General features: G+C 36.2%; 3 protein-coding genes and 1 long non-coding RNA gene across 4 annotated transcripts; 1 reads left to right on the top strand and 3 right to left on the bottom strand.

The window, feature by feature from the left end:
- Positions 1–3,088: 3,088 nt before the first annotated feature.
- On the bottom strand, positions 3,089–7,523 carry LOC133863780 (GTP-binding protein At2g22870). The gene is made up of 4 exons (XM_062299872.1): positions 6,934–7,523; positions 6,760–6,829; positions 3,724–3,886; positions 3,089–3,605 (listed from the first exon to the last, which is right to left on the bottom strand). Exons 1-4 carry the CDS (start codon positions 7,415–7,417, stop codon positions 3,396–3,398), a joined length of 927 nt encoding a protein of 308 aa, XP_062155856.1. The 5' UTR covers positions 7,418–7,523; the 3' UTR covers positions 3,089–3,395.
- A 4,504-nt stretch (positions 7,524–12,027) lies between these two features.
- LOC133862969 (uncharacterized) lies at positions 12,028–12,689 on the bottom strand. Its single transcript, XR_009899341.1, has 3 exons — positions 12,604–12,689; positions 12,353–12,445; positions 12,028–12,254 (listed from the first exon to the last, which is right to left on the bottom strand). It is a non-coding gene; the product is annotated as an uncharacterized LOC133862969 (long non-coding RNA).
- Positions 12,690–15,734: 3,045 nt separating this feature from the next.
- Positions 15,735–16,763, bottom strand: LOC133862625 (protein FAR1-RELATED SEQUENCE 5-like). The gene is made up of 3 exons (XM_062298467.1): positions 16,685–16,763; positions 16,390–16,587; positions 15,735–16,303 (listed from the first exon to the last, which is right to left on the bottom strand). The coding sequence occupies exons 1-3, from the start codon at positions 16,761–16,763 to the stop codon at positions 15,735–15,737; spliced, it is 846 nt and encodes a 281-aa protein (XP_062154451.1).
- Positions 16,764–18,533: 1,770 nt separating this feature from the next.
- Positions 18,534–24,658, top strand: LOC133863708 (uncharacterized). Its single transcript, XM_062299763.1, has 3 exons — positions 18,534–19,160; positions 19,651–19,838; positions 23,766–24,658. The coding sequence occupies exons 1-3, from the start codon at positions 18,587–18,589 to the stop codon at positions 24,450–24,452; spliced, it is 1,449 nt and encodes a 482-aa protein (XP_062155747.1). The 5' UTR covers positions 18,534–18,586; the 3' UTR covers positions 24,453–24,658.
- The last annotated feature ends 323 nt before the right edge of the window (positions 24,659–24,981 follow it).

Genomic DNA, 24,981 nt, shown 5'->3' with positions numbered 1-24,981 from the left:
ACATATAAATATTAATGTAAAATAAAATTAAAAATCGTCGATAACAAGATTCTGTCACTGACCGGCAGGATTCCTACCACTTTCACTAGATTTCAGCTATTATTGTCGGAATCCAAGATAAAGGCCAGAATCTAGGTTGGTCAAATTCCGGCGAAAGTGGCAGGAATCTGGCCATTTGTGCCGGAATTCGGCGACAGTGACCGGACGTTGTCGGATTTCGACACCGGCCAGATTCCAGTGGTGATCGACTGCTTGAACGTGAAAGTTGACTGTGTCGTTTAAAAGATGGTCGAATGCGTCTACCGTCTAGGGAAAATGATTTACGTTTTAAAAAAATGTAAATCATTTTACGAAATTTACTAAATATTTTTGGTCAAACATAAATCATTTTCTAGTTGATTATTATTTTCGTCCCTACCAAACATAAAAAAATGCCGAAATCATTTTTTAGAAACCATTTTACGCCGAAACAAACGGAGTATAAGTTAATTATGATTTCTAATTCTTCTCCTTTAAAATTAAGAAATAGGTATGTGATTAATGCGATTTAACAATTTATAAACCTGAAAACTAATAACTATTTAATCGCTTATATATACACAAATATCTAGTAATCATATTGATATATATACTCTCTTTTTTTTTAAAATAAAAAATAAAAAATAATTTAATTTTTTGTTTTTTTGACTTAATCGTAGTCTGCGTTTGTCTTCTTTCTAAAATTCAAACGGTGGACAGATCTCTCTAAGAAAATTGTACACCATGATGTTAATTAGTTGAGGAAAATTGTACAATATTCCTCAGGTACGATTCGAGATATAATGACAGAATAGATGGCCTCATTGCTTTGCTATTAGCATTCACATGCATCTAGATTCAAATTTTTGATGAACACTATATATATATATATAATTCTATCATTTTTATCTCCTCTTAATAAAGAAATTCTTGAAAAAGATTATTATTTAAATAATAATGCTATTTGATAGATTGATATACGATTTTAATACAATTAGGATGACGTGCTAGTGAAAATTAACATTTTTTTTAGTAATACTATTTTGTATATTGTTATATGATTATCGTCAAACCATGATCATCGTCCAACTATGATCGATAATATGGTAGTGAAAATCAGCATTTGGATCAACAAAGAGCTTGTAAAAGGAATAAGAGAAATGATAACACCTATACAACTTTAACAACTTTTTTATCAAGAGAAATGTTTGGTTGTACACTCTCATTCTACTCATATCCAACATTTGTCTACGTGAATCAATAATATTGTGAAAAAAAAAATAAAAATTAGGGTCCTACATTCTCTCTACTATCTCTCACATTATTGGATCTGTTTTCCTACGTGTGGATCTTACATATCCAATAGTTGATTTTAAAAAAAATATATATATATTAGAATTGTATAAGAGTTATAAAATGACTGATTTTCATTATCACATTATCGTATTTATAAAATGGCTGATTTTAAATAATAATATTATTTAATAGATTAATGTACGACTTCAATACAATTGGGATAACGTACGTTATAATGAAAATCAACATTTTTTTTTTTCACATACCAACTCTTTTTTTGGTATAGCCATAACAGTATTGATTAAAAAAGAAAAAAGAAACTAAATAATAGCATCGAAAAGTCAAAAAGGCTTAACACATTATTATTAAAAATATAAGTGATGTGAATATATTGTTATTTAAAAGAAAGAAAACATTTCCAAGGTCCAAAAAAAAATGTGATCCTCCCTTCTCTATAAGGGGAATCCACATGGCACATTCCCAGTAAAGTGCAATTGGGTGGACGAGGTCTTTTAGAAGTCTTAAAGAATCCTAAAACTTGCCCCCCATTCAAACGCCCCATAAAAGTTTTTCATTCATTGAAATTAATTTTACAGCTCAAAGTTTGTATTTCGTTGTTTAGATTTGATTTTTGAGTGTTAGCTGCTGTGAAAATATGAAGAAAAAAAAAAGGAATCTAATTAAGAGGTGAGACTTTTTGGATCTTAATCATTAGCTTGAGGCATATTTGTAAACAATAGCTATTTCTCCTTTTTCTTTTTCTTTTTCTTTTTTTTTTTTCTTTTTTCTTCGGCGGCTCAGTGTTTACTACCCTTTTACCACCCCATGCCACACCATGACACCCACCTAACCCACCCAGGATCAAAACTCAAAAAAGTCCAAACCTCCACCGACCTTCAACCAGATGGAGTCCTCCCTAGGGAATGATGAGTAACCATCTAGAAAAGACCTTTAACTTTGAAGAGAAGAAGAGACGAAGAAAAATTAGGAGTGGCGGATTCTGTTGTATCGATGGGGACCAGTATAAAACTATATTGGTCAAATATAATACAACCAATTTATTAAATAAGTCAAACTTTTCGGCTATAGTCCCGTTAATTTCATATTGGGTTCATGTTAAATTCGTAGTTTGTGTAAAAAAATTGTAAATCCTTATAAAAACTTCAACCTTATATTATACTGTTTCCCGAAAGAAACATATATTTTAAAATTAGGAGCTCAGTAAAGATTCAAGAACTTGACAAGCAGGAAGAGCTGGCAATGAAAAATGCTACCATAAATGGCGGACGTATTGGACTGTAATTCACTAAGGTTTTTGCTGGTAACAAAAATATTAATCCGATATGTGAACATCACATCCATAAAAGAAGATGTCCAAAAATTTCAGCTTCTGCAGATACATCATAGTTGAAAAGAAGAAAGAAGAGAAGATTAGAGGGGAGGAAGAAGAAGAAGAAGAAGAAGCTGTCTTATTCCTTAATGCATACGCCATACGGCATTTACATGTGTTTAAATAGAAAAATCATACAAGTTATTATTGAATTATAATTAATATAGATTACAACAGTAATGACTATAAGATCAGAGAATAATGGCAAAATCAGACCTTCTTCAACACTCCCCTTGGAGCTGGAGCAAAGATGTCTTCGATGCTCGGCTAGTGTAAGGCTGTATAAAGAACACCCTTGGACACTACTATAGAGATGGAGATGCCATTTGATATAAGAACCATTCATAAGAATGACTATAAGGAAAATGGGGGAAAAAGACCACATTGAATAAAAATCTTCGAGCAAAGCACAAGATATCATTAATTTATATACATATGGAGAATGTTATATCTCACATTAGAGTCCATATACAAATCTCTGTTACATTTCAGAAGGATTCAATCAGGACATGAAGTCCAATAGAAAGACACTGTAGGCAACTCGGTTCAAGTCCTTAGGTTTTAAGGTTTTTGTGCTTTTCATAGTTATGACAAAGACTAATCTTTTTTTCGGCTTTGCACGTTTTCTTTCAACTAAAAAACCTACCTTCTCTTTAGATGGATTGCATGTGGAATTATTTTGAATCTGTTCCTATTGATCCCAGTAGTTCCTTAGCTGTGACATATGTAGGAGAAGCTCATCTCTGCCCAAACCAGTGACACTGCTAGTCATGATCCATGCAGGATGTTGCCGGTAGTTTTGTCTGATCAGCTGTTGAAAATCCCTGATGTTCTCATCAGGCCTCTTTCCTTTGCTTGCCTTCATTTTGTCACATTTTGTGAAAACAAAAGTCATTGGTATCTGAAATGCACAGAAAACGGCAGAAAATTCTATGATAAGGATTGGATTTAGCATTGTGGCAGTAAACAAGTGATAAAGTGACCATCTTTATAAATGTTAACATGAGAGAACAGCATACATTGGTGCGTCCAAGCCAATTAGCACAGTCTAGGTCAATCTTCTGAGGTGGAACACTTGCATCAATGAGAAGGAGGACAGCAACAAGAGTATCCCTGTTTAAAAAGTAGCCCTTTGTGAATGCGGACCAATCCATTCGAGCAGCGTCTGGAGCTTTAGCAAACCTGTGAACAAATTGAACCACTAAAGATCAATTAGACAGAAAATATTCCATGGTACCATGGGGTATTGATAAATATTATGTAGTCTGAGAGGAGAAACAAGATAATTATAGGTTTCCACTCCCTTAGGTATATATAATTATAATAATGACCACAATTAGTTCTCTTTATTGCAATTTGCATTTGTAGGAATGAGTTATAGACAACTTAAAATAGCTCCCAATACCTGACAAGCAATAAAACCTGCAATGCTATGGCAATATATTGCCACAATAGTTCACATCGACAGCCCAAAAGTTGATGGTATAACTAGATAGCACTGCTCGTTCAATTTCTTGATTGGTTATTCTGTGGCCTCGTCCTTACTATAACAAGTGATCACTCCATCACTACCCACAAAAAATGCTTGATGTTCTAATTTCCCTTCAGATATACTAATGCAGCTTCCTCTAAATGCATTATTTAAGACAACTACAAATGGCCTGATGATCATCAGCCCAAGACAAACAAAAGTATGTGCGGCATTTAAAGAACTAGGAAGAGCACAGAAGGAAGCAGTCTTAACCGTTCAGCCTAACAAACTAGAAGCACATGCCGAGACATTGAAAAGAAAAAGGACAATGCTCAAGTTCTATTCACTGCCAGACTGATCATGCACGGCAATTTAGGCCACAGATCACAGAGGGATCCAAGATTTGGATGGGTCCGAATATGCTCCCCCCACCGAACAATAAAGAAGAAGATAGACGACATTCACAATTTCAAGCAATTAGATCGGTTTTTAGGTAAAGGCTTGCTTCTTGCTGAAATGTAAAGGGTTCTGCACAAGACAGAAGTATTTCAGCTGGGCACCCAGTTTCAAATTTCTCTTGGGAACTTTTGACTCTGTTTTAAAATTTTATCCTCGAGATAGGCTGTTGTGGTTGGTCAGTTTCTGTGTGTTAAGTACTTATCAAAACAAAAAAAAAAAGAGTTTGTGTGTGTTAAGTACTTCAGCTGCTAGTGTAGGTGGTCATAGATGGCAGCTATTCCTCTCTCTCTCAAAAAAAAAAAAAAAAAAAAAAAAAATGATGGCAGCTATTCTGCTCGTCCTGTGCACTGTTCACAGTTGTTGAATATAATGCTTATTTACACACGCACAAACGCATGCACACCACGTGCAAATAAAAAAGCAAAAAAAAAAAAAGAAAAAAAAAAACATAACAAGATTCACCCACTAAGAGCATCCCTAGTGAGCTCTTCAAACATTAACCAAATTTTGCTTAAAAAATCCACTTTTTCTATTTTGGCTTGTCACTTTTTTAACACACAAAACATCAAACTCTCTAAATATTTATCTACTTAAAAAAAAAAAATCTTTATTAGTTTGGTAAATTTAGTTGGTGACTTGCAGGGTTCACGGGCTCCCCCTCCAAAATCTACAAACCACAAAGACATCAGATGGTTACCCAATCGGTTATTTTTACCAAAACCTCCAAAATCCACAACATATAGAGAGGAAAATTCAAAGAGAACTATTGGAGGAGGAGAAATCAAAGGGAGAGTGAGATTCTTACCTTCAAATATAGCCCACAAGTTCTTGTTTTTCCCTTCAATTTCTCTCAACCACACAAATTCTCTCTCCTATTTTCTGGTCTGCAACTCTCGTTTTTTTCTTGGTGCTCCCTCTCAAATGATAGTGAAATGAGAAATGGGTTTCTTAGATTTGGCTGATAAACATGCCTAAATCGAGAAAAACCTTAGAACGATATCTTTCCCTCGAAATTCTTTTTTTTTTTTTATAAGTAAAGTATATTCAAAAGGTGCAGAGGGGCGCAACTTATAGTACACATGACGTATACATGAAGCCCCTAATTCAAAGAAAAAATAGAGCACTTATCTATAAATTCAAAATAAAAACACTTATGCATAAACTGAGATTTCTCTCTCCACATAAACAAAGTTTGTAGCATCATCTTCTTCAATTTCATTAAATCAGTCTCACAATCTTCAAAACAGCGTGCATTTCGTTCCCTCGAATTTCTTAACATTTTATGCTTATCTTTCCCTCAAATTTCTAAACATTTTATACTTATTTTCGCTCAAATTTTCCATTTTGCTACTCAAAACCAAATCTTTTAGTCTCTCAACACCCAAACAAAGAAAACCCAGAAGGAAAAACCCAAAATCATATTAAAAACAGAAGGCATTTACCTCCAGAAATCTTCCACGGCACTGAAGAGAGAGTGAGAGCCGGAGAGGGAGGTGGCGCGAAAGAGAGAAAAGTGAAAAGAGGGGGAGAGGGGAGAAAAATCAGCTTAAAAAATAAGTAGCGAAAGCTTTTGGTTCAGTATATTTGGAGAAGAAATCTGACAGAAACGAAACTAGCGAAGGAGAAGAGAGCTCGATGGAGTGCGGTTTTTGTGAAATCTCTACAAAGTTTGGTGAAAGTTGTGTTTTGCCGAGCTTGTTGCAGATGCTCTTAAAGGCGAATGAGTTATATTTCCCAGATTAAATTATAATTTTTCGGAAGACATTACTTATCAGCAATGGAGAGCCCCAACTACTTATTATTACATAGACCAGCAAACCAGCAATCATGAATGAATCCAACGGTGTAGCCCAATTCTAAACCCAAGAGTCTGTACGAAACACAAACCTGCTGACCATCCTCTAACAGAAGGATCAAAACTTTGAAGATAAGTTCCAAAATTCAAGTATAATATGACAAAAGAACAACAAATCAACAGATTTGGACTGTATGCTTGACCTAACAACTACGCTTATAAGTTACAGATTGGTCTGGTGAATTTTCATAAAGTAAACAGCTAAGGACACAAAATTTAAGCTAAAAGTTCGAAGTTTTAACTTGCTTAGAGCAAATAGCCAGGGCTTACCCATAACCAGGCAAATCCACGATATACCAGCTCTTATTCACCAAGAAATGATTGATAAGCTGAGTCTTTCCTGCACAAATTACACACAAATTAGCAACACCCAAAAGCCAAAATTACATGAAAACTATCTCAAATCATTGTTAAGGCGTGAAATTAAAAATAAATAAATAAAACCTGGTTTCTTAGATGTAAGAGCAACCCCCTTCTTGCGAACGAGGGCATTGATAAGCGAAGACTTGCCGACATTGGAGCGACCCAGAATGGCAAACTCGGGCCGGTCATCTTTGGGACAGTCCTTGGCCCGCGCACTGCTCTTCAAGAACTCCACCTCCCGAATCCGGGCGTCACCCGCGTAGGGTCCGACCACGATGTTGGATCCGGGCAGGACCATCTCGTCAGTGACCTCATCCAGCTCGACCCCGGGCGGCACGAACAGGACGGTCCGGACGAACCTGGCCGCGTCGGACATTGGTGGGCTCGGGGTGGTCTTGGAGGCCGAGGCCGAATCCGAGGATGCATGCTGGGTCGGGTTCCGGCTGCGGGTCGAGTGGGAGAGACGGGTTGGGAGACAGAAAGTGAAACGTGTGGGTTTACGAAGTAGCGGTGAAGGAGGCGGCGGTACGAGAGATGCGAGTATGCGGTTTCTCAGCACCAACATTTTTCTTGTTCGGGTTTGCTGGCTAATTTCTGTAGAGGTCCATACAAATCAGTGAAAAAACAGCGTTCGTTACCAAACGTTTGTTGCATCGACTCAATCAACTGTGAAGACGGCATGTGGCCTCAATAGGCCATGATAGAATTATTATAATCATAGCCTTAACAGACCATACAATTAATTTAAATAGTTTGATTCCAGATTTTTTTTTAAAAAAAATAATAATTTCACTTTATTGATTTTTTGTAATATAAAAAATACAAGTTAAGTTTTAGTTTTAGAAAATTGAATTGAATGTAATATTCTTTTAAGCCTATGAACAAAAGTTTCAACATTATTTTTTATGAAATTTGATAGAGTAAACACAGAGATCAAAATAACATGTCAAAAAATAAAATAAAAAACATAGATCAAAATAAGAATAATTTTTAGCCTTATGTTTTCTCCCTTTCTCTATTTTATAAAATTTTGGTATTAAGAGACACAAAAGGCCTTTTGAAATAAAAAGGCAATGATAAGATTATTACGAGTTGGGAATTAGTTGGAACTAGGATAAAATAATAGGCCAAATATGCTATTATTACTATAGTAATACTATTTAGTAGACTATTATATACTATTGAAAAATACTTATTGCACAACCATTATGCACAACTCAACTCAACCATGTTCCATCCCATGTGAGTAGAGTTGTGTAATTATTGTGTATAGTTGTTGTGCAAGAATCACACTTCTATTCTATTATATAACTTGAAGATATAGAAGTGCAAATTGACGGTTAAATTGTAAAAAAAAGATTAATGGATATTTTTCACTACCATATCATCTTAGTTGTCTAACATTTGTATAATAGTTTACTAGGCTTTGGCACAACCAGCGTCTTCTAGTGAATATCGCAACGAATTTTAAAAAGGAAAATCATTTTACGGAAATTAAAACAGGCTTTTTTCTGGCCAATCAAAAATGTTTTCAGTTGCACTAAACACAAAAAATATAAAACATTTTTTAAAAAAAAAAAAAAAATTACGTTGAACCAAACGGAATATAAATAACATTACTCTTAGATAAATGATTCTTACACACATTCGGCACAACAACGCCACAACAGCCAACGTGGAAAGTGATTTTATGCTTTTTTTTCAATTTTTTTTCTTTTGCTTGAAATTGATAACTGGTTGGAGGGAAAGCTAAAAAATCATTTCCCCTCCAACCCAACCCCCCCCCCCCCCCCCCCCCCCCTCTCTCTCTCTCTCTCTCTCTCCATTCTGGCATAGCAAAACCCCATTTTCGAAACTCTAATTTGTAAATATCTTCTGCTGCCGGTTGTCTATTTCGGTAGGGGGTTGGCTTCTGGTGTTAGAGAAGCTACTGTGTGTTTAGCTTTGGTTTAGTTGTTTTGCTCTTTTGGGTTGTTTTGCCTCTGTTTTGTTGAGGTTGTAGTTTTGGTTGAATGATCTAGACTAGATCTTGGCTGAATGATCTGGACCACGATCTTTGCTTGATATTGCCTTTGATGAGCTTGCCATACTTGGAAGATTTTGAACAGGCGGGTTTGGCGGTCGAATCTGTCTCCCTGACGCTAAAAACTTGTTTAGGTTTGGTAAATGTCATGAATTGAAACATTATGATCAAGTTTAACTTCTTTGTATCTTTGGCCAAATGGGTTTTCAAATTTACCACGTGGGTTGTGTCTGTTGCATGGAATCTCGAATTTTGATTTGGCCAAGGCTTTGTGTGTTATTTTGGTTGTAGGAAAGGGCAACGCTTACAGTTTCGAATCCTCATATATATGCAAATAAAGATCACCAAATTGTGGCTTATTACAACACTTAATTTATTTATTTTTTCCACTACTATTGGTCAGTAGGGTATAATGTGCAAATTTCAAAACTATCATAGTAGAGAAATTTGAAAAATAACACATAATCTATGTCCATATTGAATTTCACATGCATATTTAGGAGAAGAGATAAATTGTAAACCCCATTTTTTATAATGCCCTTAAATAATAGTCTAATTTTATTTTATTTTTAAATGTTTTAGTGTTTAATTTGCATAAGTTAGAGTTGTTTTAGGTTCCCTGTTAGAGTAATCAAAACTCAGGGTTTTCAAGAAAATTATAACACAAGGTAAAGAAATCTCAAGTTTCTCTTTCTTTTTTTTTTTTTCTTTTTTTTTTTCTATTAATTTGTGCAGTTATTCAATATGAACTCTTTAATTTTTGTTGGGTTGGCATCTCCAACGGTAGGCTCATTTTCCACACAGGTTTTCCATGTTTCTTTTATACTGTACAAGTTTGTGAGATGTGCATTTTATAGTCACTTTACCCGAATGTCTAATAATGCAATAATTTTGTGGTTAGTAGTTTCCCATATATTTAATTAGTGATTCATGTGCAAAGCCTTTATTACCCTTTACTAAATTTTATTATTTGAAACAAATACAATGTCTTTACTCTTTAGATAGGATTTGTAAATGACATTAGCAAAAGGAAAAAAAGTTTAGATGGTTGGAGTGTACTCCAATTTTCCTTTCTTTTGATTTGAGATGGTCGTTTGAAAGGTTTGAGAAATATAAATTTTTAGATGAATGAGTTATTTTTGGATTTGTCCTAATTGGCATGGCCCTAATTGTGTTCAATATGAGCATGAAAATCAAGCTTGAATACATTTTTGCTTCACTTTTTGAAAAAATTTAGCTTGGGACCTTTGATTTTATTTGTTTACAGATGAGCTAAGGACTAAGAGGTAAAGTTTATTGGATCACTCTGTTTGTGTGTGTATGTGTGTGTTTTTTTTTTTTTTTGTTACTTTATAAAAGATTCTGTGTACCAATCTGGTTTATTATGCATTAGATGGAGGTGATGTTGTGTTTAATTGCATATTTATGTCATTAAATTTTTCATTGTCTGCAATTTTGGGTTTGGAACGCAAATGCGTTAACTGGTTATTTTGTAGTACTTTTCTATTCCCTGATTGTTGAACAATATTCTGTTATCTTCTGTCCAAAGTTATTTCAATTGTTAGATTGTTCATGAAGATGAAGACTTTTGATAATTGTTCTGTTTATAGATTATTGTTCAAAGATATTATTATTATTATTATTTATTTATTTATTTTTGCGTAGGCCCGAAAAAATGTCAGTAAATAGTGATGCGTCAATACCCCATCCATTATGTTACTGTGGAGTACGTGCACGTTCAAGGTACTCATAGACTAGTGACAACCCCGAAAGAAAGTGGTACGGTTGTATAACGTATAAGGTAATTTTAAAATTAATTAATTGTGATTTATTTTTTCGTTAGTAATTTATGACATTTATTATTATGTTTTAACGCAGAAAGCTGGGAATTGTGATTTTTTTATGTGGGCTGATAACCAAATAACTTCTTATGAGAAGAGATTGGAGGAACATATGAGAGACGTGGAGGAAGGGAAATGGGCCGATATTGAGAAAGTTGAGAAGATGACAATGGCCAATATTGACAGACTTGAGAAACTAATTGAAACAAAACACAAGGAACAATATGAGAGACTTCGGTTGGAGTTGGGTTTTAATAGAAATATGTTTTGGGCAGCAGTAGTCGTAATCATTTTGGGCATTGTAATTTATTTCAGTGGTTATAGCGGTTCTGAATTTAACTACTTGATGTTAGAATGAAATGATGTAAACATTATTAGGTTAAAAATGGTCATTGTCAGATATTTTACGTTCTTATTAGTTGAACAATAGAAATTCTGAATTTTAGTTATGATTAGTCAAACCCATATTGTTAAGTGATTGCTCTTTCGCTTGAATCGAACCAGCACTTATTTTAAAACATTTCATTATATTGGCGTTACCATTATAAGCACCGGGTAATCTTCATACAAATGGTAAGCACTGTGCAAATTGCTGAAAATCTTAAATCCAAATGAGATATGGTTCTACTACTACATCTTTGTCATGACAACCGTGCAAGCTAGGGTGTTCAACCATTATTTTTATATCCAGCTACCCATTTTAAGGCCCAACCAATTGAAGAAGGAAAAAAAAAATGGAAAAAAAGCTTAAGAAATGAACATTGCACCAAAAAGCATCCTAGATTACTTCAAATCTCTTAAACCAATAAAGGAAGCAAGTAACATCTAGCCCTACAGACATGCACATATATGTGAGCTACGCAGCCTACGCACTCATATTGCGGATCTTCCACAAGACCCATAACCACACTATGTTCGTCCAACAAGAAGAAACTACAAATTAGTACTGAGGTTCATATATCCTATACATTACAAATCAGGCAGAAGCAGAAGCAATGGCATGATTCGCTATAGTCTGCTCCAACTCAAATTACGCGCCGAGAAAGTACTCCTCAAACGCGGTTTCTTTTTGTGCTTCAGCGGATTCCCTAATTGTTTCTTCATCTCTGTGCTTGGTTTCGATGTTGCTTTCTTAGAAGAAAATTTCTCCCATGTTATGCCAATAGCATCACCTCCCAGAGAATCATACCATACCTTGAACATGTCGGAGAACTCTTTATGCATATGTCCAAAGAAAATGTAAATAAAAAGATCCATTCTTCAAAGATTATCGTCATAGCATTGAAGATACTTGCCTCTAAATCCCCAACAAAGCACCTCAATGGATCAAACTTCACCAATAGCTTATTTTTCACTTCCTTTGAGCTCCCCTTCAAGTCTCCAGGCAAAATGAAGGGATGGAAAAACTTGCTAGCATTCCCACGAGCCACAAGCTTCCCTACCCAGGATTCTTAGAGAAGACGTTGGGGGTAAGGTAATTTGTCCATGTGGAGAAGAATTATGGCATCGTAGTTGTTCAAAGGAGTTCGGGAAAGGCACTGCAAAAGTCAAAAATTCTGCTGTAACAACTCATATACACAAAAACGTAATCCAAGAGCCCTAAGCCAATGAAACATGAGAAATATTTCAAACTCACCTCCCACTTATAAAAATCAATCTGGTCATGCAATATGAGTTTGGTCAACAAGTTTGCGCTGCTTCGAGCATAAGCCACAAACCTTTTAAGTTCCTTTTGAGTAAACAATTTACATATGTCAACAGGGAATAGGACAGGAACACCAGGCATAATATATCTAACCAGACAAAATTTGAAAAATATGACCCTTATGAATATATCAACTATATATATATAGATCATGCAGTAATCGTAAAATTAAGTCAACGTACCCGGTCCATTAATATTTTCCTGCATTTTTCTCAAATGACAAACAGAGTAAAATTAGAATTTGAATTATACCTGCGATTCTTAAGCCCCAAAGGAGAACCAACAAAAAAAAAAAAAACAGTTCAATGAAGAGATATGTCAACCTTAATCATGGCCAATGCAATGGCAAAAAAGCTGTAAGCAACATGGGTAATGCCAAGAACAAATACAAGACGATGAAGCTGCTCAAGACTTTCATGAGAAACAAATGATTCGTGACCCTGGAAATGAAAATAACAAGTTTTGAAGTAGTGTTTGCAGATATAGAGGCTAGCTGTATTTAATGAAAAAAAAAAAACAGAGACACGCAGATGCAGGAAGAGATGCCTATTTTTTCTTTACCTTTCCACAGCGTTTCAACCCAAGTGGGGGGCTCAGACAAGAATCGTTCTTCCCTTGCTTCTCCCTCCATCGCTATAGCTCCAACCCACAACAGCCCTAATCCAATTAATAAAAATCTCAAAACATAAGCTTAAGCTTATTGCAGGACAGCTCAACACATCAAATGAACTCTGTCCTCCACCGTTGCTCCAAACCTAACATCCAATGAAATAAAATAGAAAAAAAAAAAAAAAAAGAAAGAAAGAAGAAGAATCCAGAACAAGATGTAAAGAAAATAACATAAATCATGCCATTTCATGCATGCACCATCCAAAATTCACCTCAACCTCTCTAGCTAGTACACAACATATATGAACATCATATAAGAACCACAAAAAAATAATAATAAATAAATAAATAATTGAGTCAATCGTTTCCAGTACATCCAGGAGTCAATTTGAAAGCTAGCTCCACTACAACTCCCACACAAAATATTCATTTTAACTCTGCAAGAAAACACATACATATTATAAAACAAGACTATTATATTGGTCTGAAGAAAACATAACGAAAACCAAAATGTGCATCAAATACCATTAACTATCATATTGGTCTCAAGGTGGAAGTAAACCATTCATCAGAAGACGTATAGTTGACCGCACTGCATCAGTAATTGTGGGCAGGACACTTATATGGTTGAGTGCGGCATAGACTTGATTGAAGATGGGCCGCACATGCATTTCAATTGCCGGATCAGTTGGGATTATGGAATTAAAAACGTTTGTCATTCAAGCAATTATTTTGACTGGGTTGGTATTGATACAACAGGGTAAAAGCCACAACAACTGAAGCAATACTTCTTGACTCAAAGGGAGAGGATCCATAGTCAAGACCCACCGTATATCAACCTGAAAATCAGTTTTCATATTCAGACATCTAAAATGGATGCATTTTAATAACACAATACTATCAAGTGATTTACCTTGGAGCATAACCAATTCACAATTGACACATCACGCATTTGTAAGGCTGTAGTGAAAGCCTCTTGGTATTTATGTTGGCTTATCAATGTGGATAACAAATTTATGGGGTTCATCGACAAATTCACCTAATGCACACATGATTCGTTTCCCTTATTGTACGCATATAAATTCCAATCGATAAATTATATAAATGAATGCCAACACAATGAATTTAAAAAACACAAATTATACTTGAGAAAGAATAGAATGATGGTGACCACTGAAGGTGTGAGCAACTGTCGATGACGAAGCGACGGAATCCTGCAAAAACAAATACTAAATAAGTACGTGAAATATCAAATAATTGTCAAAAATCAATTAATAAAAAAAGAGATGTTGGCTAATCACCTGAGTACTATAATCGTGAGCAACAGAAGGCACAGAAGGCAATGGAGATTGACTAGTGTTGTCTTGATTTTCCGTTGATTTGGGGGCCTACAATTAAAAAATGGATTATGCAATGTGGGGAAGTACACATGTTTTTAAGTAAGTAAAATGTGGACAGAAATAATAATAAAAATAAAAAATAAATAAGAAATTCACTAACTTAATTTTTTTCACAGGACTAAGCACATTTTTACAGCTTGAAGATGCAACAGTAGTTAGAATGCCAGAAGATTGATTTTCGTAACGCCACAACTCCTTTAACCGATCAATTCTTTTCATTAGTTCCATGCAACGTTTCTCCGTGTTTACTGATGTGAGCGATAGTAATTCTTCAAAATTGTTTTTCACTTTGTCATGTATTTGGGCATGTGGATTATCACCAATGGCATCATAACTATTCTTAACCTTCGAGTATTCTCGTTTAATATCCTTCCTCCATCTGTCAATAACATATCTTTGTGGCAAAGTTGTCACTTTCTTTGTCCATAACACAGAAAGTAAATGCCTACATAAGATGCCTCTTACTTCAAACAATACACATGTGCACTTCACTTCCAATTCATCTTCATTGAAGTAAACAAGAAATGTCTTTTCTATTAAGTGGTCTCCAACAGCAACATATTCAACAACTTCAAAGGTAGAAATCGCACCTTCACTTTTGAGAAGAGAGTTATTACAAGACATCATTTTCACAAAACTGCTCATGTACTTCGCATTTGTGTAAACAACTTGAAACTGTTTCTCTGACTACAAGGCGCTTATACATGGAATTGTGCGATTGAAATAATCGAAATCAACACGTGTCTCACTCTCGATCATTCTCCTTAAAGCATTATCATATTCATCAACAAATTCTTTCAATGTGGTTCGTGAGTGCACGTAACCATCAAAAAATGCGTTCATACTTTCACTTCGCTGTGTAGTACTCATTCCTCCCCAAAACGTATATTTCATGTATGCTGACACCCAAAATGTCTTATCCATATATAACCCATTCAACCATGTATTATCATGAAGATTATATTTCTCCAGTAGATCTTTCCAATTTTCTTTATATTTTTCACATGTTTCAGAGTCATACAAACATTTATTTATGGCACTCTTAATGCCATCAAAATTAGCATGTGATCCAAACTTTTCAGGAAATTTTTTCATAATGTGCCACATACAATATCTATGTCGACTTTCAGGGAAAACAATAGCGATTACATTTTTCATAGCTTTATCCTAGTTTGTCATAATTGCTTTAGGGCTTGGCCATTCATGCACTCCAACCAACATTTAAATAACCACACAAATGTCTCTGTATCCTCACTTGAAATTAGTCCTGCCCCTAAAAGTATAGATTGACCATGATGATTCACTCATATAAAAGGAGCAAATGGCATGTCATATTTATTGGTCAAATACGTTGTGTCAAACGTAAAAACATCTCCAAATAAATCATACGCTGCCCTACTCTGTGCATCAGCCCAAAATACATTTCGTAACCTACAATCATCGTCCATATCTATCACATAGTAGAAGCCACTATTCTGCTTTTGCATTATTCTGAAATAATCACAAAGTGCTTGAGCATCTCCTTTACCAAGATGGAGTTCTCTTGCCTTGTTAATATAATTCCGGCAATCTCTCTCTCCAAATGAAAGATTCTCAAACCCCCCACTTTCAACAACTAATGAATTGAAATTTTTACACAAACGTATTCCTGCTCTATCATTTAGCTCAAGCCTTCTTTTCGCAGCATCATTAATTTTCTTATTGCTTCTAAAAAATATCGCTTTGCCCGGGCTTAACGAATGATTATGCGTCAGCTCAACTTTACTCAAAAACCACGTTCCATCATCACACAAATTCGCACAAATCCTGGCACCACACCCTGTTCTATTAGTTGCTGGAGTTGGCTTCGCACAATTACTTGTTCTAGGTCGCTCTGTACCTCCACGAGTACATCTAAGCATTACGTAACCTTTTATACCCTTCTTTTTTTTCTCGAGCTTCTATGTGCTATACCAAAACCAGCTTGCTTAGCATACTTCCTATAATAAGAGCAGACTTCTTCTAATGAACTAAATATCATTGATTCTTTCGGTTCCTCAACTTTCTCATCATCCTTTAACACCACAAGTAGTACCACATTTTCTTCATCATCATTCAACTCTTCATTTGAAATAAATGCCATTAAATCATTCGACTCTTCAAATTTTTCACCCATATCTATCCAAAAAAGTATACAAAAAAGAAAAAGAAAAAAGGCAGCCATCTTAGTGGGTCAAAACAAAACTATAACTCAAACAAAAGTGAAAATATTAACCATTTTGGCGGTCATCTTGATGGGTTAAAGCATCGTCAAATTTACCCTCATTATCCAATCGCGAACTTGAAGAGTCCATTTAGGAAAGTGCTATATTAAAAAGTAATATAAGTTAATTGAATGAAAAAAACTAAACTACATAAAAGGTAAGCTAATAACCTTAAAAGCATGTAATTTGACAATATTATACAAACTAAACTACATAAAGGTAGTCATAGCACTAGTTTTAGAGATTGGTTTTAAAGATTTACTAGGATTTATAACTTGGAAGCCCAATTAAAATTCAAGAAAAAAAAATCAAATATTTTAAATAAGGTTTCGTTCTTTATGCAGACACATAGATATCTTATCAAATATATCCGAAATCACATTGATATCTTATCGATTCATATTAGTAACAGAATGCAAACTTCAACAGAATCAATAAAGACCATGCAGAATTGGGAATGGCCAGTACAGATCTAGGTCTAGAAGGCATTTAGCAGTGCATGATCTACTATCAATAGTAATACTTATATTCATCCTTATTGCCTAATAGTAAGTAAAAACAAGCAGACACAACTCATTTATAGCAGGAATGACTTGTTGAAGACCCAAATCGAAGAGGAATCGAAGCTTACCAGCAAACTTGTTGAAGACCCAAATCGAAAGATGAAAATTTTGTGGAATATACCGCTGGGATAGAGAGGAGTAAGCCCACTGCTCTAGCTACAGAAGCATAAAGATTTTTCAATCTCCATTGTGTGTATTTTTCTTTAGCTTTATGCTTTTGCAGCAATCCATCAATGCAAAAATTCCCCCCCCCCCCCCCCCAATTTTTTTTTTTGTAGCAACAGATCCGGCCACACAGAGAGAGAGCCTGTTTTTTTTAGCCAGAGGAGGACGCCTAGCAGATGAGCTGATGCTCTGCGTGAAAAAAAAAGGGACAAAATTTAGTGCAGAAGGGAAGGACGCCCAGCTGCAACAAAACAGACGAATATTTGGTGCTGCCGATGCTTCGTTGCAGAAGACGCCCAGCCGTTGATTTTCAAAGAGTGGAAGCCAGCAATTTTTTTTTTTTTTTTTTTAATCTTGTTTGCTGGGCCAACAACAAAAAAGTAAGGTAGCAAATATTTGCCGAAGAGGAAATCTGCCGGAGACTAAATATGCCGGAGAGAGAGAGAGAGAGAGAGAGAGAGAGAGAGAGAGAGAGAGAGAGAGAGAGAGAGAGAGAGAGAGAGGGGACTGGGTTGGAGGGGAAATGATTTTTCAGCTTTCCCGGACGCTGGACGACGGAGAAGGTCGACCGTCGAGAGAGAAGCCGGCGACGTCATTGACCGGATGTGGAATTGTACGGTAGAGACTCTGAGAGAGAGAGAGAGAGAGAGAGAGAGAGAGAGGGGGGGGCTGGGCCAACCGGTTATCAATTTCAAGCAAAAGAAAAAAAAAATTGAAAAAAAAGCATAAAATCACTTTCCACGTAGGCTGTTGTGGCATTGCTGTGCCGAATATGTGTAAGGATCGTTTCTCTTACACTTAATACTATGTAAAAAGGATAAATACCAACATAGTACGAAGTTTTAGAAAAATTCATTATTATCATGATGCATTTCTAATGCAGGGTGGCGTAAATATGAAGGAAAAAAAATCTAACAAAAAATTAATAAAACTGCCTGCATCAATTTCAAATACGTACCAGTCTGTAAAATTCTTCCTATTTAATTTGAAAGAAAATTTACTTTAAAAAAAAAAAAATTTGAAAGAAAAATTTATTATAGTAAAAATTGTCAAATTGAAGTACAAAGTCTAGAAAGCAAAGCACGGGGTAGCAGTGCAAATATGAACTCAAAAAACGGCGTCGTTTGGAAGTCTCGATCCATGTAAAGAAGTCTTCGCGTTCCACAGCACCAGAGATCCAGAGCGATGTCTTGGTTAGCGAGGTCCATCGCGAACTCACTCAAACTCGACGACAATGACAACGACGACGAAGATACCAACATCAACGCCAATGCCGCAGATCCAAAATCACCACCGAAACCGAAGCCAGATTCGCCATCATCACCGTCCACTCCATCGCCACGCGGCGTCAGAGATGACATCTCGGAGCTCACCAAAACTGTAACCCGACAGCTCTGGGGCGTCGCCTCCTTCCTAGCCCCTCCTCCTCCTCCTCCTCAGATCCCCGACTCGAACCCCCCTCAGCCGTCCGATCAACCCGATCACGGAGAACCGTCCGAAGAGGACATGATATCCGGAATCCGCAGCGATTTCGCGGAAATCAGCGGGAAATTCAAGACTGGGATCTCGAAGCTGTCGAGCAACAAAGCGGTATCGGAGATCACCAAGATCGCTTCGAATTTTCTCCAGCTTGGATCGGAGGAGGAGATCGGTGATGCCGTCGGTGTGACCGAGGAGGTGCTGGCCTTCGCAAGGAACATAGCGATGCATCCGGAAACTTGGTTGGATTTCCCTCTCCCTGATGATGAAGATCCTGATGGTATAATTCTCGTATTTTTTAGTTTATTTATTTTTATTTATGTGAGATTATATGCGATGCGTTCATGAGAGTTCGATTAAGAAATGTTTTGAGCCAATTAATTTGACATTATATTATTGAGTTTCATCGTGCATTTTTGTTTCGTAGTTAGTGTGGATAATTGATTCAGGTTGGCAGGTTATAGAGTCTAATTAGTTTGTCAAATGACTGAATAGTTGTGCTTATTCAGTTTTCCAACTTGATTTCAAGTCTATTAAAAAGCTTCCGATATCAGGGTGTGAACTAAGATTTGATTTCCTTTAGTAAATTTGAAAGGGAATTGATTGAATTGACAATTTTAGCGTTTGATGACGACAAATCAACATGCTAGATAGTTTGATAGCATGGAAGTGAGAAAATTGTAAATTATGTGGTTTGGAAATTTATAGCATATAGATGTTTATAAGTTCTTACTGAATTTTACACATTCTGGGATCGTTTTTTTTCCCAGACTTTGAATTGTCTGATGCACAACAAGAACATGCTCTGGCTATTGAGCGTCTTGCGCCAAGCTTAGCTGCTCTGAGGATGGAGCTTTGCCCAGGATATATGAGTGAGGCTTGCTTTTGGAAGATTTACTTTGTACTCTTGCATCCAAGACTCAGTAAACATGATGCTGAACTTTTGTCAACACCCAAAGTAAGTTAACCTTTTCGTTTAGCTTTGGCCCACAGTTTTTTTTTTGCTTGCTTTATTATGTGATTGTTGTTGGACTTTACCACAACTAATGGGCTGAAGAGACTCCTCTCCTTGAGCTGTAGCACAAGGATTTTTCAATTTTATAAAATTTTGATATGCATCGTGACATAATATTGGTATTAGCATGGGGTATATGAGAAACATTTGCACATGAACTGTTTAATGTATTTAACCAAAGGTTGTAGAAGATATACGAAGCACCAAGAGACTTTAACTCTGTTCTTATCTTGCTCCATAAGTTTTGAGGTTTAAGGTTTCTAGTAAATTTTATCCCAAAATGGTGAGGGCTTCGTAGATTTAGAACTGCTGAGGGAACCAAGGTGCTAAACTTCATTAGATCTGAAAGAACTTATGAGGAAATAAAAATATAAAGCTGCATGGTGAGTATGGGAAAAAGGATGATATTGCGATGTTATTCATGAGCTTGATTATTGTCAATCCTCTTAGCTTTTAGCTTAGAGTTGTTAAGTTCAGCAGGACCTAGTTCAATGTTCCTTTTTTTCCTTTTCTTTTTTTCCTTAAAGGGAGTAATTTTCTATAGTATTGTGCCTAGCTTATGGGGGTGCATTCATGTAGATTGTGTTGTTTGGACTCTAGGGGGGCCTCTGGTGGTATTTTGCTCATGTGAGATAGGAGGGTAGTTGAGAAAATCGAAGAGTGTGTGGGTGAGCTCTCGGGTGCCATTTCTTTCAAAAATGTGGAAGATCAAGTTTCTTTGGGCTTTTGTGGGTGTTTGTGGATCAAATGCCGATGGTAATAGAAGGTTTTATGGGATGATTGATTGGTTTGCTTAGTTGGTAGGACTTATCTTGATGCATCGGGATCGGGGGGACTTCAATGTCACTTGTTTTCCTAGCGAGAGACTGGGTGAAGCCTGTTATTGTCTAGCTATGTTGGAGTTTTCTGATTTCATTTTTGAGTAGGGGCTCATGGACATTCTTCTAGTGGACGGCTCCTTTACGTGGTCTAGCAGCAGGGACCCTCCCTCCTAGTCTCGAATTGATAGATTCATTATTTCACCATATTGGGAAGCCCAGTTCCCTAATTTGATTTAGAAGAGGTTACCTAGATTGTGACATTATTGAGAAAATAGAGTGCTGTTTGGCTGGATGGAAGAGGATGTACTTATCAAAGGTCTCTGATTTAAAGCACTTTATCTAATTTGCCTTCTTACATCATGTCTCTTTTGCCCTTGCCAATTGGTGTTGCCAATCGCTTAGAGAAGTTGCAACAGAATTTTTTGTGGGGTGGCATAGTTGAAGCGTTCAAATATCACTTGATTAGCTGGACTAAGGTGTATACTTTGATCTTTGAAGGAGGGTTGAGGGTTTAAAATTTGCTTGTGTTCAACCAAGCTCTTTTGGGGAAGTAACTTTGCCGCTATGCTCATGGGAGAGGGGCCTTATGGAGGGTGATTGTGGATTCTAAATATGACAATGTATGGGGCAAGTGGTGTTCAAATGAGATCCATGGGTCATATGGGGTGGGGCTTTGGAAAAGTATCAAGAGGGGCTAAGGAGAGTTTTCTAGTCATACTAGATTTGTGGTGAGTGACAACTCCAGAATTAGATTTTGGCATGACGTATGGTGTGGGGATCAAGCCCTCAAAATAGCTTTTCCAGACTTGTATAGCATTTCCTATTAGGGAAGCTACGACAGCAGGCCATTTGGAGCTTTCTAGGGCCTCTAATCAATGGAATATTGACTTTTTCATAGCGGTTCACGATTGAGAGGTAGATCTCTTTGCCTCGTTTTTCACTTTGTTGATAGTTGTTGTATTCCTTCAGAGTGAGACAGGGTGGTGAAGATAAGTTTTGTCGGGTTCCTTTCAACAGATGGTCGTTTGATGTAGATCATACTACAATGTTTCTTGTTCCCCATGATAGTACTCATTTCCCTTGGAGGGGTATTTGGTGGAATAAAGTTGTCATGAGAGTGACGTTTTTGCTTGGTCGGCTGCATTAGGGAAGATTCTCATCATGGATAATCTAAGGAAATGACATGTCATTGTAGTGGAGTGGTGCTTCGTGTGCAAAGAGAGTCAATGGATATCTTCTAGTCCATTGTGAGATTGCCAGTAATCTTAGGAATTCTTTCTTCAGCAGTGTAGGGTTGGCTTGGGTTTGGCTTGGGTTATGCCTAGTCGGGTGGTAGATCTCTTCACTTGCTAGAGAGCGCTAGGTGGTGATTTCAGCTTGATGGAGTTTGGAAGATGATTCCGTCTTATCTTATGTGGTATCATTGAAGGGAAAGAAATGATCGGAGCTTTGAGGACCGTGAGAGGACATTAGTGGAATTGAAGGCTTTATTTATTCTTTAAGACTTTTTCATTGGGCTACCGTCTTTGATGTTAATATTTCGAGCTTTCATTTTTTTTTTTTTTCTCTAGCTAGATGTCTCTGGTGTCTCTCTTATCTCTCTTATATATAACCTGTGTACTTGGGTTGTGTTCCTTTGCGCTTTTCAATGAATATGCGATTTCTTATTAAGAAATGAATGAATTTGTTCGTTCCTCTATTCTTCCTTGTTTAGTACGCATCTTGCCAATTTCCATCACTTGACTTAGATGCCATGAAGTTTACATTTGTTTTCAAAAAGCTTTCGTGAAAGAATGGTTATTTACCTATGATCTTAGATAAACAATTAATCCATATGAAGGTCGGATAAATGTCCCTGAAAGCAAGGAGTATAGTCAACACACTGGTTAGCTAAAGAAAACTATTATTTATTACAAAGTCTCATAGGTTTCTGTATATTTTATCCTAATAAAGAAAAGTCAGTTTGTGAGGAGAAAGGGATTTCCTGCAGTTGTCAATAGCCTATTTGTTGACTTCGGTGGCAGACAGAAGCGAGGCTTGGGGTTGGGGGGGGGGGGGGGGGGGGGCAAATTCTTGAAAAAAAAAAAAACGTAGAGGGACTTTTAAGCTGCCCCAAATTAAAAACCTAAATAGATTTCTTTTTCATCTTCTTCTAAAAAGCTATTCCTATTATTCTACAAGTTCTTACAAAACTTAGGGAAAATACAGAGCTTATGACATTTGGGATTGGGCTTATGCCATTTTAGTTTTTCGAAAGCTATTCCTTTTTCTTCTTTTTTTCCTCCTTTTTTTGTCCATTCAAGATTGGGCTTATGAGTTAACGATATACACAACACGAGACAGACCTTCCATTCTCTTAAAATCATTCAATTATTAATGTAGGCAGAATTTAGTTCCATATTGTTATGTATGAAGAAAATGCATTTGCTTAATTAATGGCTAGATTAATACATTTTCATATGTTTAAATTTTTTTTGCTTGGTTTTCTAGCATACTATCTGCTAGCTATTTATTTTCTTGTTGTTTATAATTTACCATATGATTTTCTGAGGCTGTCCTATTATCTGGTTCTTTTCTTGTACCTTAGCACTTTTGCCAATATAGCATAGTCGTTAAGTTTGATTATATTCCTCTAGATTTTATTTAAACAATGCTTATTTGTGATATTATTATTATTGTATATATCAATGTTCAAGTTGACAAAATATATTTTCGTATTCTTGTTTTTAGTTCTAGGACAATATTAATATATAAAGAATCTGATTGAAAGTTTTTCTTTCATGTAATGTTTGAACACTATTTTTAATTGCATTATTTCGTTAGTCTGCCTCCCTTCCTCCTGAGTCCTCCCCCTCCAATAGAAAAATCTGGCTCCACTCTTGAAGTATAGGATGTAGAAGTGGTTTTAGCTGTTAAGTTTTGCAGTTCTGGCCTTTGCACTTGTCTTAATGTCTTTCATGTTTTTTGATTTGTAAGAACTGTTTTGGTACTTCTGTCGAGCAATTAATTCTCTAGTCCGCCTTAGTAGTAAGTTTTGTTATGTTTGCAGATAGTAGAAGCCAGAACAATGTTGACACAGGCGTTGCAAATCCGAAATAAGGCAAAGCAAGAACCAGAATATTCTGGAAGAGGCACAAATTCTGATGCCGTAACACATGAAGAGCATCTCTCTGTACTACCTAGCGGTCAATCAAAATCAAATGCTCTTGGGACGTCAGTTGTTGAAGTGCCTTCTTCCTCAGTGTCTGCTGACATTGAGATGGAGAAGCACCCAGTCCATAGTACTGAAGTTCAAATTGTTGACAAGCCTGTTGTTGAGGAAGGACCAGCGAATCAAACCAGAAATCAACATTTGACATCCGGTTCCTCCTCTGGGGTCTTAGATGAGAAATTCGAGGATGATGGTGATGATTGGTTGAAAGAGGAAAGTTCAGAAATAGTTGGTGCAAGTGGAAATACCTTCCCTATAGGGAATGATGAGGATGTATCGTTTAGCGATCTTGAGGAGGATGATGGAGATGTGCCCACAAGTTACAAGAAAGTCACATCTGGTTCTGATTCTTCAACAAAAGATTCAAGGGACTGGGTTCAGCTTAGCAGAAGCTCCGCTGACTCAGTTAAGGACATAAGTTCTGTTGAGATAAAAATCGCTGGATCTGAGCAGGTAAGCACTCGTAACCCTGAGAACAAGGAATCTAATGATTGGCTTAATGTCGATGATATTGATGTGTTTTGACAATCCATAAAAGCCTTGCCTTGCACTGTCTGTGAATAGCTCGTCTTACAGTCTTCTGAGTTATCCATCGGAAACTGTATGTTTGTACATAAAGCCAGATCTAAACTGGATTACTGTCTTATAAATGTATTTTTATATGCAGTAAATTCTGCTCCATCCTGTAAACTGTCTATTCATTTGAATTCAACTGCCTGTTATGTGAAAAAGTAATAGTTTTGTAGAAGAATTATTCATGAACTAATGATCAGGAAACGCTCCTGATCAACTTATGTAAATGATTCAAAGAAGACAAAATATTGCAATAATCCTTTTCTTTGTTCGTGCTAAATGCAAGAATCAATTATGTCAAAGAAATCAATGCTATTGGGGTCTTGGCAGCTGTTTAGGCCTCACTAGTGACCTAGTTGCTATCAAAGACTACTTTTAATGGATCGCCACATGTAGCAGACATATCACATACTACACATGGATGTGTTGAGTGAATTTTGTTTGAACTGACAACCGCATTGCTGTTTGAGTAATGCTATTC

The sequence above is a fragment of the Alnus glutinosa genome, chromosome 3, assembly GCF_958979055.1.
Source record: "Alnus glutinosa chromosome 3, dhAlnGlut1.1, whole genome shotgun sequence".
Lineage (NCBI taxonomy): Eukaryota > Viridiplantae > Streptophyta > Magnoliopsida > Fagales > Betulaceae > Alnus > Alnus glutinosa.
Note: the sequence above shows the minus strand (reverse complement) of the source record. Positions and strands in the feature narration are given on the sequence as shown.